Genomic DNA, 20,959 nt, shown 5'->3' with positions numbered 1-20,959 from the left:
GGAATTAGCGAAGTTCGGTGGCAGGAGGAACAAGACTTTTAGTCAGGTGAATACAGGGTTATAAATACAAAATCAAATAGAGGTAATGCAGGAGTAGGTTTATAATGAATAAAGAAATAGGAGTGTGGGTAAGCTACTATAAACAGCATAGTGAACGCATTATTGTGGCCAAGATAGACACGAAGCCCACGCCTACTACAGTAGTACAAGTTTATATGCCAACTAGCTCTGCAGATGACAAAGAAATTGAAGAAATGTATGATGAGATAAAAGAAATTATTCAGATAGTGAAGGGAGATGAAAATGAAATAGTCATGGGTGACTGGAATTTGATAGTAGGAAAAGGAAGGGAAGGTAACGTAGTAGGTGAATATGGATTGGGGATAAGAAATAAAAGAGGAAGCCGCCTGGTAGAATTCTACACAGAGCATAACTTAATCATAGCTAACACTTGGTTCAAGAATCATAAAAGAAGGCTGTATACAAGGAAGAAGCCTGGAATACTGACAGGTTCCAGATAGATTATATAATGGTAAGACAGAGATTTAAGAACCAGGTTTTAAATTTTACGACATTTCCAGAACAATTGACAAGAATGGGGGCAAGAAATACAGTAGAAAAAGAATGGGTTGCTTTGAGGGGTGAAGTAGTGAAGGCAGCAGAGGATCAAGTAGGTAAAAAGAAGAGGGCTAGTAGAAATCCTTGGGTGACAGAAGAAATATTGAATTTAATTGATGAAAGGAGAAAATATAAAAATGCAGTAAATGAAGCAGGCAAAAAGGGATACAAATGTCTCAAAAATGAGATCAACAGGAAGTACAAAATGGCTAAGCATGGCTAGAGGACAAATTTAAGGATGTAGAGGCATATCTCACTAGGGGGTAAGATAGATACTGCCAACAGGAAAATTAAAGATACCTTTGGAGAAAAGAGAACCACTTGTATGAATATCAAGAACTCAGATGAAAACCCAGTTCTAAGCAAAGAAGGGAAAGCAGAAAGGTGGAAGGAGTATACAGAGGGTCTATACAAGGGCAATATTATGGAAATGGAAGAGGATGTAGATGAAATGGGAGATATGATACTGTGTGAAGAGTTTGACAGAGCACTGAACGACCTGAGTTGAAACAAGGCCCCAGGAGTAGACAACATTCCATTAGAACTACTGACAGCCTTGGGAGAACCAGTCCTGACAAAACTCTACCATCTGGTGAGCAAAATGTATGAGACAGGCGAAATACCCTCAGACTTGAAGAAGAATATAATAATTCCAATCCCAAATAAATCAGGTGTTAACAGATGTGAAAATTACTGAACTATCAGTTTAATAAGCCACAGCTGGAAAATACTAATGCAGATTCATTACAGACAAATGGAAAAACTGGTAGAAGACGACCTCGGGGAAGATCAGTTTGGATTCCGTAGAAATATTGGAACACATGAGGCAATACTGACCCTACGACTTATCTTAGAAGATAGATTAAGAAAAGGCAAACCTATGTTTCTAGCATTTGTAGACTTAGAGAAAGCTTTTGACAATGTTGACTGGAATACCCTCTTTCAAATTCTGAAGATGGCTGGGATAAAATACAGGGAGCAAAAGGCTATTTATAATTTGTACAGAAACCAGATGCCAGTTATAAGAGTCGAGGGACATAAAAGGGAAGCAGAGGTTGGGAAGGGAGTGAGACAGGGTTGTAGCCTATCCCCGATGTTATTAAATCTGTATATTGAGCAAGCAGTAAAGGAAACAAAAGAAAAGTTTGGAGTAAGTATTAAAATCCATGGAGAGGAAATAAAAACTTTGAGGTTCGCCGATGACGTCGTAATTCTGTCAGAGACAGCAAACGACTTGGAAGAGCAGTTGAGCGGAATGTCAGTGTCTTGAAAGAAGGATATAAGATGACCATCAACAAAAGCAAAACAAAGATAATGGAATGTAGTGGAGTTAACTCGGGTGATGCTGAGGGAATTAGATTAGGGAATGAGACACTTAAAATAGTAAAGGAGTTTTGCTATTTGGGGAGCAAAATAACTGATGATGGTCGAAGTAGAGAGGATATAAAATGTAGACTGGCAATGGCAAGGAAAGCTTTTCTGAAGAAGAGAAATTTGTTAACATCGAGTACAGATTTAAGTGTCAGAAAGTAATTTCTGAGAGTATTTGTATGGAGTGTAGCTATGTATGGAAGTGAAACATGGACAATAAATAGTTCGGACAAGAAGAGAATAGAAGCTTTCGAAATGTGGTGCTACAGAAGAATGCTGAAGATTAGACGGTAGATCACATAACTAATGAGAAGGTATTGAATGAAATTGGGGAGAAGATGAGTTTGTGGCACAACTTGACTAGAAGAAGGGATCGGTTGGTAGGACATGTTCTGAGGCATCAAGGGATCACCAATTTAGTATTGGAGGGCAGTGTGGAGGGTAAAAATCGTAGAGGGAGACCAAGAGACTAAGCAAATTCAGAATGATGTAGGCTGCAATATGTACTGGGAGATGAAGCAGTTTGCACAGGATAGAGTAGCATGGAGAGCTGCATCAAACCAGTCTCATGACTGAAGACCACAACAACAACAACAACAAGAACTACATTATATTGATATTTACATTATTCTCTCAGTATTCATGTTCTCAAGTTATTTACATATCATAATATGTTCAAAAAACAAAGATGATGTGACTTACCGAATGAAAGCGCTGGCAGGTCGATAGACACACAAACAAACACAAACACACACACAAAATTCAAGCTTTCGCAACAAACTGTTGCCTCATCAGGAAAGAGGGAAGGAGAGGGAAAGACGAAAGGATGTGGGTTTTGAGGGAGAGGGTAAGGAGTCATTCCAATCCTGGGAGTGGAAAGACTTACCTTAGGGGGAAAAAAGGACGGGTATACACTCGCGCACACACACACACGTATCCATCCACACATATACAGACACAAGCAGACATCTCACAAGCAGACATATTTAAATATGTCTGCTTGTGAGATGTCTGCTTGTGAGATGTCTGCTTGTGAGATGTCTGCTTGTGAGATGTCTGCTTGTGTCTGTATATGTGTGGATGGATATGTGTGTGTGTGCGCGCGAGTGTATACCCGTCCTTTTTTCCCCCTAAGGTAAGTCTTTCCGCTCCCAGGATTGGAATGACTCCTTACCCTCTCCCTCAAAACCCACATTCTTTCGTCTTTCCCTCTCCTTCCCTCTTTCCTGATGAGGCAACAGTTTGTTGCGAAAGCTTGAATTTTGTGTGTGTGTTTGTGTTTGTTTGTGTGTATATCGACCTGCCAGCGCTTTCGTTCGGTAAGTCACATCATCTTTGTTTTTAGATATATTTTTCCCATGTGGAATGTTTCCCTCTATTATATTGATATCATAATATGTTCAGTTAGTTAAAGTACCTTTATAACAGTAATAGTAGCATTTTTATTCATTGATACACATACTCTTTTCACTATAAAATTCTTTTTCCATTAAATTAAAATTAAGTTATTTTTATAAGCCACTGCACTGTGTTATTTATTGACATAAATGCAATTCTTTCCAGGTTTCCCAGATTTTTTTCTACGTTCAGTAGTGTCATGTCATCTGCATATAGTATTTTTTTTATCTTTCTCAATATTGTTTACAAATAGGTTGAACAGAAGTGGGCCAAGTACATGTCCTTGAGGCACTCCATACTTAATATTTCTGATTTCAGATCTGCATTCAGTTACTGTTCCCACATATTGCTTTCTGTTGCTCATGTATGGTTTAATCCACTTGACTGCATGTCCACAAACACCATAGCTTTTAAGTTTTTCAATAAGTGTAGTGTGGGTGATTGTGTCAAACACTTTAGACAAATCCAGAAACATAGCAGACACGGAGTTTCTTTTGTCTAATGCATCTATAACGGATTCTGTGATGACTGAGATGGCAGTTTCTGTAGATTTCCCTTTTGGGAAACCAGGTTGTGCTGAAATCAGAATATTGTGCTTCTTCAGGAATGTGGTCAACCTACTATGCATGAGCATCTCTAGTATTTTTGAGAAACCAAAGATTAAAGACACTGGTCTGTAGTTATTTGGATCATTTATGTCTCCTTTCTTAAATATTGGTACTCTTTTGCTCTCTTAATTTTTGTGGGGATACTACTTCCCTAAATGAGCAGTTTGCAGTATCCAAAAAAGGTTTGATTATTTCTTCATTCACATGTTTTATTAAATAATTTGATACCTCATCATCTCTTCCATACTTTTGGGGTTTTCATTTCTGGATTATTTTTATAAGTTCTGTTTAATGGAACACTGAGGGGAATGGTTGGCCAATAGTTGTAGCATGCTTCGACCACTGATGATTTGTTTCCCCTTTTAAATTTTGTACAATATCTATAAAGTAGTTGTTTAGCATATTAGCAATTTTTGTTCCATCTGTAACTATGTTGTCATCAATTCTCACTGGCTTAATAGAATTGATGTTTTTTACACTTTTTTGGCTATATCTTCCACTGTTGATTATATCCCATGTTACTTTGCTTTTTCGATTTGAATTTGCTAAGGCTCTGTTTATTGAAATGGCTTTTGCTTCTCTTATTAATTGCCTGTACTACTTCCGATACTGTTTATGTGTCTCAATATTCTCGGCTTGTCCGAGTTCCTTCAGTCTAGTCCTGAGTTCAATTATTTCTTTCGTAATCCACTTCTTACTGTGACCCTGCTTTTTCTTTTTCTGATAGGCTACTCGGGGGAAGACTACATGAAAGTGATGCAGTAGTGTGTTAAGAAATGCATCATACTTCTCATTTGTACCTTTTTCTTGCATTGTTTCAGCCCATTCTTCTTTCCTCAGTGTTGTTTTGAAAATGTTCATGTTTTGTACATTGATAATCCTGACTTCCTTCTTATCTTGCATTTCTTCTGTTTGAGCTCCTATTTATGTGGATGTGAATTATTACCCCATACTGGTCAGAGATTGATGTTTGTAGAACTTTTGCTTCACATTTACTATTTTCAATATTTGTGATTATGTTGTCAAGGATGGTCTGACTATGGTCTGACTCTTGTACGTACATCTATTATTGTTTTCATGTTACAATGTAATAACGCCTCTTTCAATTTTTGTTTTGGTTTTGATTCTTTACCCATATCTATCTTATAGTCTCCACATATTACAACATCTTTCATTTTAATCTTCAGTAATAATTTTTCTAGGTTTTTCAGAAATATTGTAATTTTAGCACTTGGGGATAATTTTGAGTTCTTCACTCATTATGCCACTAATTTCAAAATCTTTTTCAATGCAAGCTGGAAGGTTTACATATTTACAGTATTCAGTATCTTGTAGACTTCCAATTGTCTTCTTGTATATAGCAACGCCTCCACCTTTATGTTTTGATCTACAGAAATAACTAATCAAATCATAGTCTCTTATTATTAGGCTACTAAGTTCTGCTTCATTTAGCCCATGATCACTGATACATAATACATATGTGGTTGCGTTTCATTCAACAGCACTTCCACTTCAAGTTTTTTGCTACCTAAGTACTAAATATTTTGGTACAAGATTTCAATTTATTTTTCTCTTTATGAGTCCTGAGTTGCTGAATATCTGTTGTAGTTGGAGTTTTATACGTGATTATGCTGTATTCATTATTATTTATCTTGCCCTCCTCTTTCGTTGGCTGCAGAATAAAAAATATTTTGCTAAATAGTGGGGAGCTGCTCGTACTCTCTGTTTAGTCCACATTGGTTTCCTTTCTATTTGTTCAACTTTTGAATTTGTTGGTTGTATGCTTTGATGTATTTCACAATCTTTTTGTGGTGCTGTGTGTGATGTTTCTTTTATTACGTTTAATCCACTATCAGTTGTTTCTTTTGACACATTGTGATCTTCCTGTTTTTTACAGTGTGTTTGTTCCAATATTGCTGTTAATGCTGCATCTGTTTCTATTTTTGTTGATTCAGTGTGGTCTGTTTCATTGTTGGAATGTGATAGTCCAGTTTTTCCATATTACTGGTTTTTTGATTCTATAGAAGATTTTTATACTTATGGCATGATTGTTACTGCTATGTTTTTTCCCACAACTATGGTCTGCTTTTTGGTTGTTATTGCATACTTTAGTCCCCTATATAGTTTCTTTCTTCCTCTTTTGTTTACATGCAATCCTTGCCATGTGAAATCTTGTCTTCTCATGAATCTGTTTACAACAAGGACTGTGGCATGACTGTATTGTTCACCTGCTATTACAATGCACTTAGTCAGCTGATATATGATATAATTTTCTGTACCCTGTTGACGGTACGGAACTGTACACAGTATCACCCTTGCGTGTAACGTATTCCTGACTACCTCTTCTACAGCATAATCGGAACAAAATGGATTGATATGGGGAGTGAAAATAGGAAATGACACAAGGATAAATTAAATTAATTGAGAGCAGTTAAATAAGTACATACATAATTAAAAACAAAGTTCTGAAACTTCCTAATAGATTATAACTATATGCCAGATCAGGACATGGTAAAAATTCATGATTTAACCCACAAATCTGGGTTTAAGTTAAACTTGGCTGGGTACACTACAGAAAACTTCCGATCATCAACCTGCATAGGTACTATTCTTACAAATTATCAGTTTGGCGATACAAGGAAGTTTTGCCTAGATCTAGGGATGTTTGATCACACCGCAATTTTTATAGACCTCGCAAAAAGAAACTAAAATCTGAATCTTATATGTGAAGGAATTTTAGTAAAGAAAATTTATTTGTAATAAATAAAAAAAGGCAGTCTGAAATCAGAGTTGGGAAATTTCACAAATTAAGATTAATAATGATAAATATTAATTTCAGGCACATAGATGACAAAAAAAGTAATTGTTTTAAAAAATTCAATAGAATCACTCAGAAAGATGAGGAAGACACTACATTATCAGTAAAAAATAAAACTGTGCTGGATGGGATGGAATACCCTCCATAGCTATCAAAGCAGTATGCCATATTATTTCACATCCATTGATTATTATACACCAGTCCTTCGAACGAGGGTGTTTTCCAAATGTCCTAAAATAAGCTGAGATAAAGCCACTATTCAAAAAGGGATCACCAGAAAATATGGGAAACTACTATCCTATATTTCTCCTTCCTGTGTCTTCTTAAATATGTGAATAATTTGTGGCAAAACAACTTGAAAATATTCTTACAGAAAATAACATTATTCCTAAGAATCAATTTGGTTTTAAAACGGAAAAAGCAAAATAATCACAATCATAGAAAACAAACACCTCATTGGCCTAGGGTAAAAACATTTTCAGGAATATTCTGTAATCAAACAAAAGCCTTTGATTCAGTGAATCACTCATTACTACTTTACAAACTTAGGACCTATAGGGTCAAGGGTACTGCATTACATTGGTTCAGTTTTCATCTGACAGAAAGGAAACAAAGACTTATCTGAACACCAGTTTCAGTTAACTACTACTCCAAATGGTAAACAATTTCCAATAGAAAACGACACTACTGTAAAAATTCCAGATAGTGTACAAAATGTTCTAGGGAAACTTGAATCTTCGTTCCACAAAAATGAACTAAAAGTGAATGTTGCAAAGATCCAGATAAAGGAGTTTGTCTCTAAAACAACAGCAACGTGCCCTGTAAAAATATCTCACAATATTCAGTTGATTACAGAAGAAAGCCATGTGAAATTCTTGGACCTAAACGTAGATGAAAGTCTATACTGGAAGACACATACAAACTCATTGACAAATAAATAAAATACCGCAGCTTCTGTAACGTTTATTTATCTTGTGCCCCTCATATGGACACAAGAAAGACCATCTATCATAGTTGTTTTGAATCAGTTATTCAGTAGGGGATAATTTTCTGGTGAAATTACACAAACAGCATAAGCCTACTAATTTTTCAGATGAATATTACTAGAAATGTGTGCTAACCATAAAAATGATCATGTCACTCATTATTTGAGCAATTAAACATGCTAACCACTTCTTCATTGTACATTTCTGAAATTTTGATTTTTGTAAACAATAAACAATACAAAATTGAAAATAACTGCTTTATCCATAGCTACAGTATTTATCAAAGGAGAACTTCAAACTTCCCTCACATCACTTAAAGCTTTATGCTGAGACACCACTATACATGGGGTTAAAATACATAACAAATTACAAGGTAGGAACATATTATACAATTGAAGACTTCATGGAAGACAGTTTTACAGTCTGAACAATAGGAAGATGTGGACTTTTAATCTGTAAACTGAAATACTGTAGTGTTATATGCACTTTTATTGGATGCACTTGCATAAAAGTTAACCTATAAGTCAAACTTTTTAAAAACAATGTAAAAAGATCTTTTGTAAATCATTATATTTATTTCAAACATGACGAGTCTTCTGTACAGCAGATCTAATGATCTGCACACTGTATGCAATGAGACTAGTAAATCATGTTTCATAAGACCTAAGCTCAGAACATTGTCTTTTGCAGACAGTAACCATAGAAGATAGATTAAGGAGAGGCAAACCTATGTTTCTAGCACTTGTAGACAAATGCTGACAATGCTGACTGGAATACTCTCTTTCAAATTCTGAAGGTGGCTGGGGTAAAATACAGGGAGCGAAATGCTATTTGCAATTTGTACAGAAACCAGATGGCAGTTATAAGAGTCGAGAGGCATGAAAGGGAAGCAGTGGTTGAGAAGGGAGTAAGACAGGGTTGTAGCCTATCCCCAATGTTATTCAATCTGTATATCGAGCAATCAGTAAAGGAAATAAAAGAAAAATTTGGAGTAGGAATTAAAATTCATGGAGAAGAATTAAAAACTTCGAGGTATGCCAATGACAATGTAATTCTGTCAGAGACAACAAAAGATCTGGAAGAGCAGTTGAACAGAATGGACAGTGTGTTGAAAGGAGGATATAAGACGAACATCAATAAAAGCAAAATGAGGATAATGGAATGTAGTCGAATTAAATCAGGTAATGCTGAGGGAATTAGATTAGGAAATGAGACACTTACAGTAGTAGATGGATTTTGCTATTTGGGATGCAAAATAACTGATGATGGTCAAAGTAGAGAGGATATAAAATCTAGACCGGCTATGGCAAGGAAAGTGTTTCTGAAGAAGAGAAATTTGTTAACAATGAGCATAGATTTAAGTGTCAGGAAGTCTTTTCTGAAAGTATCTGTATGGAGTGTAGCCATGTATGGAACTGAAACGTGGATGATAAATAGTTTAGACACAAAGAGGATGGAAGCTTTTGAAATGTGGAACTATAGAAGAACGCTGAAGATTAGATGGGTAGATCATGTAACTAATGAGGAGGTACTGAATAGAAATGGGGAGAAGAGGAATTTGTTGCACAACCTGACTAGAAGAAGGGACCAATTGGTAGGAGACGTTCTGAGGCATCACGGGATCACCAATTTAGTATTTGAGGGATACGTGGAGGGCAAAAGTCATAGAGGGAGACCAAGAAATGAATACACTATGCAGATTCACAAGGATGTAGGTTGCAGTAGTTACTTGGAGATGAAGAAAGCTTGCACATGGTAGAGCAGCATGGAGAACTCTATCAAACCAATCTCTGAAGTGAAGATGACAACAACAACAACAACAACAACAACAACAACAACAACAACCATATATAAAATGACAGTCACGCAAAATACATTAATTGGTACAAAGCTTCTATCTCCCATTAACTCTCATAGTTGCAGACTCCACAAGGTCACAACAGTATGCATGAATAGCTCAGCTGGTATCAGCATTGTCCACTATAGGTCCAGTTTAAATCCTGATCTGCTATACAGTTTTAGTATATCAATAAGTTTAAGATCAACATACACTCCACAAGAGAGTGAATAGTCATTCTGAAAGTAAAGCTCTGATAGTGCAGTGGCTACAGAATATCTTGATGTACAGAATATCTTTATGTGTGGAGTTTAGACGCCTTCATAACCAAGCATTTGATGAATGGTAGTTTCATTTTTATGTGAAACTCTAGTCTCTCTCCGAACTTCACTCTCAATTACATTTCATATTGTTAATTCCTTCTTCTATCACAAACAATTTCATGGCACTCATTTTATTTTAAACAGTTCTTATTATTTTATGTAAGGTGCTTGCTTCTTGTCATGTTATGTGCCACCAAAATATTTTTACACTTCCTTGGGAAATATATTTGAGATGTAACATCCTGCTCTGCCTCTTTTCTAGATGTTGTCATTTTAGCTAAAACAGGAAGAAATATTACAGTTTAAAGTCCCACTGATGATGTCATTAAGGACAGAGCCCAAGCTTTTTTAAAGGGAACCACATCACCACTTGCCTTCAGAAATTTGAGAAAACAATGGAGTATCTAAAGCTGGATAGCCAAATGGGCTTTCACACTGTTCTCCCATAAGCACTTACTTGGTTTTTTAGCTTGAATTAAATTCTGTTCCACCTCCTTGCTCCAAATAATTGTCCCTAGCAAAGTAAATTCCACAAATTCTCAAGTTTATATTAAACAGATTTTGACTTTTCCATTACATAGCCAAATGGCAGTGGTCTGCATTAAGTTACATACATGCACTGTTTGAAGTATTATAAAAAACAGCAGCTGAATAGTATAAGAGGCTCACTGGTTTTTTCTGTGTAACTGCTTCTCTCTTTAGTATGAGGAGATCATCACAATTTGTTACTATTATACATTACAGAAGTAGCCTGCTGTGGTAGATGTTGCCCTTTAATGTACAAGGTGACCAGAAAAACGGGAACATTTACACACTCCAATAAAACTAGAAATGATGAAGGAAAGAAATTGCATTCACAGTAATTGAAACCTTACAACTTTGCCATTTACAAAACACTGATGGCATTTTTCATTTTTTTAGAAATGATGTCCTTTAGATGATGTCCTCCTGTGTGAATACATTTGTGAAATCTGATGTTGATATTCCTCATTGACAGCTGCAACATCTCAGTTGTGACACTGTGAAATGCATCCTGAATTCTCTGTTTTAACTCGTCCACGTTCTTGGTCGAGTTGTGTAGACGTAGCCCCACAAGAAAAAATCACAAACAGATAAATCTGACAATCTAAGGGGGGTTAGGGAATGTTACCAAATCATGAGATCACACAGTTGCCAAACAATTCTTGCAAATATACCATTGATTGCCAAATAGTGTGTGATGTCACTCAGTCCAGTTGAAACCAGGCTCCTTGAACGTTTGGGAAGTTGTTTAATGCAGTTGCAATGAAAGTTCAGAACATCTCCACATAACGATTGGCATTGACAGTCATTGTGTTTCCCTGTCATTTGTGAAAAAATACAGTCGGATAATCCCATGTGATGAAATACCACACCATTCTGTCACTTTACTAGTGTGTAAAAGACACCCATGAATGTCATTAGGATTTGTGTTTGCCCAGTAACGGTAGTTCTGCTTATTTATATAACCTGAGATGAAAATGTGCCTCATCTGACATTCACTACTTGTATAGATGTTCGTCATCATTGTTTATTTGTGTTATCATTTGCTGACAGAATCCTAATTGTAGCCAGTAATTGTTGCCCTTTAGTTGTTGCACCACCTGTAGTTTGTACGGATGAAATTTTAAATCAAGATGAAGAATTCTGTGAACACTCTCCCAGAACCTTCCAACCACTGCTGCTTGCTTACAAATTGAACGCCATGGGCTCCATAAGACAGACTCACATACAACATCAATGTTCGCTGGAGAATGCACACTTCTTGGTCCTCCTGTTGCATTCTTCTTGAGGGCAGATCCAGTCTCTTCAAAGTTATTAATCCAACATTTAATAGTATGTTTCGACAGAATGGCATCATGACGTCCTAAATTATATGTGAATTGGGATGGAAGTCATTAAAGCAAAGACGTTTTTCGTCGCGGCAAGATCTACTTACGAAATTTCAGTCACCAACTTTCTCTTCTGAATGCAAAAATATTTTGTTGAGCCCAGCCTACATAGGTAGGAATGATCATCAAAATAAAATAAGAGAAATCAGAGCTCGAACAGAAAGGTTTAGGTGTTCATTTTTCCCGCGCGCTGTTCGGGAGTGGAATGGTACAGAGATCGTATGATTGTGGTTCGACGAACCCTCTGCCAAGCACTTAAATGTGAATTGCAGAGTAGTCATGTAGATGTAGATGTAGATTATAAAAACGTTTAAACTCCCTCTGCACCACTACCAAACTATCATTGTTTTTTATACAACATTATTATGGCTAACGCATGCTGTTGTCCAATCCATGATTATTGAAATGGCGGACTGTTTACTCACTAAATTTCATGAACCCACAGTGCTGCCATCTGCCCATGGCTGCCACTACTCATTTCACATATTCCCATTATTCTGTCTCATCCTGTACAACTTTACTTTTTCCACAGCACTGACGGCTCTCCTTCATTATGAAGTTCACTGAACACAATGTGTGAATGAATAACTGAATTTTCTTTTTCCATTACCCTACTCCATGAGTAAACTCTTCTTCTGTTTCTCTTATACTAAGTGTTTAAAAACTTACCCTTACATTTATCCATTTCCTGACCACAGCTGTTTTTCACTGATGCCTCATAATTGTTCTCTATTCATTGCCATTCATGCTCATCTTTCTAAATCTTGGTCTATCATTCCCAGATCACCAACAATATTTTTTTGCAAGTATCAAACAATGGAAAATTCAGGATGGAATGTAACAATACAAGACAAGGAAAGTTGCTACTCACCATATAGTGGAGATGCTGAGTCGCAATAGGCACAATAAAAAGATTCACACAATCATAGCTTTCGGCTATTACGGCCTTTGTCAGCAGTACACAGACACACACAGACACACACACACACACACACACACACACACACACACACACACACACACACACACACACACACACACACTCATGCAAGTACAAATTGCACACATGTCTGCAGTCTCAGAGAGCCTAAACTACACTGTGTTTCAGCTCTCTGAGACTGCAGGCATGTGTGCAAGTTACAGTTGCGTGAGTCTGTGTGTGCGTGTGTGTATGTGTGTCTACTGCTGACAAAGGTCTTAATAGCCGAAAGCTATGATTGTGTGAATCTTTTTATTGCGCATATCGCGACTCAGCATCTCTGCTATATGGTGAGTAGCAACTTTCCTTTTCTCATTTTCTTACAAGTACTTTAAGATGTATCACATCTCCCCAGATAACTAAACAATGGAAAATCCAGGATGAAATAATGACAATATTACAGAAAGGATAGCTGCTACCCACTGTGACTCTGCGTCTCAACTATATGGTGAGTAGCACTTACCTTTTTCATAATACTATCCAAACAACTCTTACTCAACACAATATCCTACTCCTAATTAATCTCAAATGTGTTAGCTTTGTATTCTCTCCACTACTGATTTTATTTATTTTATTTTAGAGTAGTTTTCTTCACCGTCCAAGAGACCCATGATTTTTGTTCATCTTCTCATCTATTGAAATGTAAAAGGCATTTTTTGACCCTCCAACATGTGTAACATTTTATCCTTCCAGTCTTGTGCACACAGTAATGAATTGCATCAGTGATAATTTACTGCATTGTCTGCTCAAAGAAGCACATAAAAACAATAAATGTTTCTGCAGATAGGTAAGTAACAGATTACACAGTAGTGTACTACTATACATTATGCATATCACCTATGGCAGCACAAATTTAACATCCACTTGCAATGTGTTACATAGAAACTGAATTGACTCGCTATTGCATTCTGACTTCAGTATAACTTTAGAGTTGGGGTTTCAGCTTAGAGAAATATGGTATGGAAAGTTCTCACACAATGTAAATTATATAAGAGTAGAGAAATCAACTCATCAAACTGTGGAAGCATTGTCACACATGAAAGAATGAAACTTCACTAACTTTTGGATTTGAAAAAAGGTTGATTGGCTGAAAGTTAATGAAGTTTCATTCTTTTACCTGTGCCTGTTGATGAGTCAATGTTTCCACTATTTGATGAACCTTAGATAATGTAGTAACATTGTAAATCCTCAGTTTTCTTCATTTAATGGTGAGGAGGGTGTATTTGGGAGGGGTTGTTGAAGGATGTCTCCACAGTATTCTATTTTTATCTTTTATCATTATAATATAATGGAGGGAAACATTCCACATGGGAAAAATATATCTAAAAACAAAGATGATGTGACTTACCAAACGAAAGCGTTGGCAGGTCGATAGACACACAAACAAACACAAACATACACACAAAATTTGAGCTTTCGCAACAAACTGTTGCCTCATCAGGAAAGAGGGAAGGAGAGGGAAAGACGAAAGGATGTGGGTTTTAAGGGAGAGGGTAAGGAGTCATTCCAATACCGGGAGCGGGTAGACACTCGCACACACACATTGTGTCTGTATATATGTGGATGGATATGTGTGTGTGTGTGTGTGTGCGAGTGTATACCCGTCCTTTTTTTCCCCCTAAGGTAAGTCTTTCCGCTCCCGGGATTGGAATGACTTCTTACCCTCTCCCTTAAAACCCACATCCTTTCGTCTTTCCCTCTTCTTCCCTCTTTCCTGATGAGGCAACAGTTTGTTGCGAAAGCTCGAATTTTGTGTGTATGTTTGTGTTTGTTTGTGTGTCTATCGATCTGCCAGTGCTTTCGTTTGGTAAGTCACATCATCTTTGTTTTTATCATTATAATCTTTATGGAAAGTAGTTAAACATTCTTTGTGTCTATATCTATCAGTGAATCAATATGGAAAATAAGGAAGGTCTAGTTGTACAACACCACCAAACCACAGTAGGAGTAAGAAACTGAGCTTGTAGCCAAAGATTTCCAAACATTTGATTGAATGCTGCCCCTGTGTTATCAGATTATACATCCAAGAGTACACAAATACAAGTAAACTGCAGCAGTGTCATCGATATGTTTTCTGACATAACTCAGTGAGGAGAATTAAGTGACATCAAACTGCCTAAACTGTAGGGATCTCCCTCAACTTCAGGTAGTTTATCAGAGAGAGGTCTGGAGCTACAATGTGGCCAGATTGTGCCATTATGGAGTAAAAACACAAAGGGCATCCATTAATACCTCTGTTAGATCTATAAAATTGATAGAGAGCCTTGTCAGCTATAACAGAGGATTTGTACGAGGGGGTTTGAAAAGTCCATGCAAAAATAAAGACTACTTACGTGTTTGGGGTAAACCTTTTTTATATTTTAATGTAGTCTCCTTTTAGACTTATACACTTCGTCCAATGCTGTTATAATTTGTTGATCCATTCAGAATAACAGGAATTGTCCAAGTCTGCAAAATAGCTATTAGTTACTGCAATCACCTCCTCGTTTGAATAAAATCTTTGTCCCGCCAGCCTTTTCTTCAAATTGGGGAACAAATAGTAGTCCAAGGGAGCAAAGTCTGGAGAACAGGGGGGTTGTGAAATGAATCGGAATCCTATTTCCATTAATTTTACGACCACGACTGCTGAGTTGTGTGCTGGTGTACTGTTGTGATTGAAAAGGACATTTTTGCTATCCAATCACCGGCATTTTTCTTGCAGCTCGGTTTTCAAACGGTCCAATAATGATGAATAACACACACCTGTAATAGTCTTTTCCAGATAGTCGATGAGGATTATCCCTTGCGAATGTCAAGACAGTCGCCATAACCTTTCCGGCCGAAGGACTGGTCTTTGGTTTTTTTGGTGCAGATTCTTCCTTGGTAATCGATTGTTATTTGGTCTCAGGAGTATAGTAATGTATCCATATTTCATCCACAGTGATGAAACATTGCTTAAAGTCCTGTGTATTCTTCCGGAACAGCTGCAAACCATCCTTGCAACACTTCACATGATTCTGTTTTTAGTCAAGCATGAGCAATCGCGGAACCCATCTTGCGGATAGGTTTCTCATGTTCAAATGTTTATGCAAAATACTACAAACCCATTCATTCAAGATGCCCACAGCACTAGCAATCTCACACACCTTAACTCTTCCGTCATCCAGCATCATATCATGGATTTTATCAATGATTTCTGGAGTCATAACCTCCACAGGGTGCCCAGAATGTTCAGCATCACTTGTGCCCATATGGCCACTCTGAAAATTGTGAAACCACTTATAAACTGTTCTAATCGAAGATGTAGAGTCACCATAATGTTTATCTTCTCTTTAGTCTCCTGAGGTGTTTTCCCTTTCATAAAGTAATGTTTAATCACCACACGAAATTCTTCTTTATCCAGTTTTTGACAATCACTCGACTTCCTTGATTCACACGAATGCCAAACACAAGGAAATAGACCAATATGGCTGAAACTTGGTGTGTGTTCTTTCTAAAGATGCTACTAACTAAACATGACATCGATATGCGCTGGTGGTGCCATCTCTCGCACTTTGCATGGACTTTTCAAACGCCCCTCATACTGAAGAACAACTATAGAGATCAGAGGAACAAGAGGTGTCTGATCTCTGGTGGTTCTAATGCCATGAAATCACTGATCATAAGAACAAACATGCAATACATTCAGTGAGAAACTATTAATTTCCATGTCATCTTAGTAAGGAAAAAAGGAAGTTGTCACAAGGCAGTTTTGGAATTTTTATTTGTAAATCCAAGATTTATAACTCACACCTTTTTACTTTTGCCAAAAATCCTCCGAAACTGAACTGTAAAGTATTTGCGAATCTTCCAGTCCAGTTGTTATAGGAAAAATTATTCAAATTCAAATACTTTTTGCTTGGTATTCATTATGTGAATCCTTTAGTTTCAATTGGAGAAAAAAATTCAGTCCATACTACAACAACAATCTGGAACTGGAGGTTTTCTGTTTCAGACATCAGCTTTATAGTAGGGTTGATACCCTTCTCTGTTATATTCTATGATTTACTTACCTTCTTCCATCCTTGGTACTTTAGAAATAGCTTCTTAATTTCAAAAATAAAAAAAAAAGTTTATATCTAATTATCATACTTTGTTTCTTCTTTTATTGTTATTTTACACATCTAGTTATGTAGGATTAAATTGAGGAGCAAATGTCTATGGTCACAGAACGAGTCATTACATGAGTGTAAGATCACAAAGGTAAAAACAGATAAACTAAAATGTACATGAATCCTATGAACAAGAAGCTGTGAGTATATATTGGCATAATCAACAATATAACACATGAAATTGCATAGTTTCTTTCCAAGAAACTCCCTGACAGAATGGGACAGTGTGAGGATAACCACTAAGATTTTTTAACTCTTCTGGTAGCTTACTAAAAACGGATGCAGCAGAATACTGCATACTTCTTTACTCTCTTCTTTCCATCCATAATTACAGTTTTATACAGAATGAATAACACAGTTTTTCAAGTTGCATGCAGTATGTATTGAAATATCTGTGTAAAAAGCAAATTAAAATTATTAACTTGATGAAATAGTACCTCTTCCACTAATGTACCAGTTTGGAGATGATCTTTTGGTGAAGAAAATTTCCTTGAGAATTCAAAAATTGGTCCATCTGCTTTCTCACCAGTAACTGCTTCACTCTGCTGCTGTGTTGGTTCTGGATAATCAGAGTAACAATAAATTACCAGCAAATTCTATGATCTGTACAATAATGACAATGACAGGCAACTTTTTAAGCGAAAAATAAAAGGAATTATGTAAATACATACCACCCAACAAGTAAGATAAAATCATCCATGGTGTCTACAATTTTTGTATTAATGCTGATCCTTGGTTTTATCATAAAGAACACTTTCTAGTATGTATAGCTCATATGCAAAGACAGGTACAGTTCCTCACCCTCTGAAGGTGGCAAAAGCTAACCCATTCTTTAAGAAAAGTGAGAAAAATACTGAGAAAATTACAGACTTATATCATTGTTACCTGTGGTTGGTAGGATTTGTCTGTCAAACATGAACTGATTTAATGGAAAGAAAATAATACTCTCTGATACTTAGCATGACTTCAGGAAGAAAAAAATACAGAGTATATATGAATACACATGCTCCATATTAGAAAGGAGATATTGCACACATGTACCCTCAAGGCATGATACTTAGAGCAATCCCGTTCCCTCCGTACATAAACAACTTACGGTACCACAGAAAATCAGTGCCACTCTTTAAAGATGATACCAGCATCCTCCGGTAGCAAAATTATCATGATTAGATTAGATTACATGAAATGTACTTTTCATTCCACAGATTGATTACTGGGTCATTGTAGGAGGCCATAAATGAAGCTATAAGTGAGGTGAGTCACTGGATTGACTGAAACAATCTGATAAGCAATGCAAAAAACCACCATTCTAAACATTCATCTTAGAACCAGGAAAATTAAAAACATTACAAAAATTCATCGTTCTGAAATATCTCAGCAATAGGAACTAGATTTTTAGGTCTGTAAATCCAGATCAAGATAAAATCTCTCTCTCTCTCTCTCTCTCTCTCTCTCTCTCTCTCTCTCTCTCCACACACACACACACACACACACACACACACACACACACACAACTGATAGTTGAACAAAGTATGCTACACCTTATACCACATTTTTCCAGAGCTTGCATGTCCACTGGATGAGAGCAGTGCACCAGCAGATGCAGGTGAGCAAATAGTCGACATGTGGGCATGCAAGTGCTGCAGGGCCATAGTCTACATAATCCTATTTCATCAGCTGAGTACACACAGGTAGAGGAGCCCAGCCAAGTGCCTTGTCAGTGTGCAGAATGGGTGCAATTGTGTTACCTGGCACGCATGTGCCTGAGAGCTAGCCGAGTGCCCGGGAAGGCCTGCAACCTGTGGGTCTGTGGTGAAACAGCCTACCTTACACATTCATACATACTACACAAGCCCAGATATTGTTCACAATGTATACTAAACACAGTTTCATAGTGTTATCATATTCGGTGGAGTCTCTCCACCTAGCTCAGACATTCTCCTGGTTCATAAAAGAGTGTGGGTAATAGGTGTGCAGAGCCAGCAAACAGCTATAGACTTCTCTTCCAAAAATCAGTTAGTTTACTTCTTGGCATCATTTATATACTGGAAATGTCTCTGTTTATTAAAAGTAATGCCACTAATGCTATATCCATTATCAAGATACGTGACAGAAAATGAAACTCCATATTCTAATAATGTGTATCTCTGCCTTTAAAAATTCATTGTTTAACCAAAGTATTCAACTACACAACAACCTGCCAATAAAAATAACAACATGAAGTCTCTCACTTTGTTTAATATGAACCTGAAAGCCTCCTTGCTTAAGCATTGGTTTTACACCATATCTCAATTTTTCATCAATTTATATGCAAATAAATATTAAATCAAATAAAAGAATGATGTTTGCACAAGAAATAAGCACTAATGTAAAATATGTGTAAACAAATGTTTGTATAATATCATTTGTAGCTATGCTGGTCATGTACTCTATGCATGTGTGTGTCTACCTCTCCATAGATGAGTTAATGCAAAATGAGAAAAGTAATATACGATTATTAACATTTACTTGTGGAAAATTTGTGAGCAATGCAAGCAAGTACTGCAGAAATGTTTGTTTACCTGTAAAAATAGAGAGAGAGAGAGAGAGAGAGAGAGAGAGAGAGAGAGAGAGAGAGAGAGAGAGAGAGATAATGTGTCAAAGGAGCAGGAATGAAGAGCACACTAAGCATTACAGATCACAGATGCATGAAAGAAATAAGTAACAGTGTTCTCAAAAGTTTATGAATGTTAACTATGTTTATGACTTGATCTTTCTATCAGCTTATAAGAAAAAATTTGTATATTGCCTTGATATTGTCATATTTCAGAATTATGTGGAATCATTCCAGTGCACACTGAAAGAGCATAACAATAGCCAGATGAAAACATATTTTGGATTCAAGTGCTTGTCGAAGATAAACTTAGATCCTTTTGATCAAACAGTCCACCACAAGTGTACTGCCGGTCATAGTGTCCAACAGGAATAATATTTCAGGACTCAGACATGTCACCATTGTCGGTTGACAAACCGAGCTCCTGAGGCTGCACGGCTGACTTACGCTATCTGATCAAAAAGTTTCCAGACACCCTTTATGTAATGTGGAATTGACCACTAGACATCAGATATGCAGATCCACCAGTATAAAAAGAGGCAGGGAATATTATGTTAACAGTAGAAAAGCAGCAACAGGAGAATGGGTTGGTCAGGAGACCTCACTGACTCCTAGTCTGGACTAATTATTGTATATCACCTGAGTAACAAATACATCTGGGACATTTCATTCCTTCTAAAGACAGCCTAGTTAAGTGATGGGGATGCAATTGCAAAGTGGGAGTGCCAAGGATCAACCACAGCTAGATCGAGACCAGGCAGGCCTCATGCACAGACGAGCAAGGACTGTCATGCACTGCAAAGGGTGGCAGTACAAAAATCTCATAAAATCAGTGGCAGGAATCACTTGTGAGTTTCAAAGTGCTATCAGAGGTCCAGTTAGCACAATGACTGTGCGCACTGAATTAAAATGAGAGGGGTACAAAAAATGAGCAGCTCCTCATAAGTCGTACATTTCTGTAGCCAATGCTAAATGATGCTTGCAGTTATGTGAAGAGTGACACCACTGGACATTGGATGATTGGGAACGAGTGATTTAGAGGATGGATAGTGCTGTACCCTCCGGCAATCCAATGGAAGGGTTTGGATTTGGCGAATTCTTGGAGTTGCCACCAGGTGTAGTGCCAACAGTGAAGTATGGAGAACATCGTAGTACTGTATGGGAATGTTTTTCGATGTTATGATGAGGTCCCATTATTGCACTTAAGAAAAATGTGGGAGAATATTAATATGTTTTACAGCATTGTGTTTTCCGTAGACCTAGGTAGAGGAACAGTTCAGAGACCTTGATTGCATCAATATGACAACACACACTGTCATAAATCAGCATCTGTGAGGCAATGGTTTGTGAATGTAAGACTCCTGAACTGGACTAGCCCACTCAAGAGC

At 37.0% G+C, this 20,959-nt stretch overlaps 1 protein-coding gene across 2 annotated transcripts in view; it reads right to left on the bottom strand.

Moving 5' to 3' along the window:
* The window catches only part of LOC126198441 (multidrug resistance protein homolog 49-like), a 439,165-nt gene that overhangs the window by 108,165 nt on the left and 310,041 nt on the right, over positions 1-20,959 (bottom strand). For both annotated transcript variants that reach the window (XM_049934764.1, XM_049934763.1), the window contains exon 14: positions 17,416-17,537. In XM_049934764.1, the coding sequence (XP_049790721.1) occupies positions 17,416-17,537 (122 nt within the window). The remainder of the gene's footprint in view (positions 1-17,415; positions 17,538-20,959) is intronic.

The sequence above is a fragment of the Schistocerca nitens genome, chromosome 8, assembly GCF_023898315.1.
Source record: "Schistocerca nitens isolate TAMUIC-IGC-003100 chromosome 8, iqSchNite1.1, whole genome shotgun sequence".
Classification (NCBI taxonomy): Eukaryota; Metazoa; Arthropoda; class Insecta; order Orthoptera; family Acrididae; genus Schistocerca; species Schistocerca nitens.
Note: the sequence above shows the minus strand (reverse complement) of the source record. Positions and strands in the feature narration are given on the sequence as shown.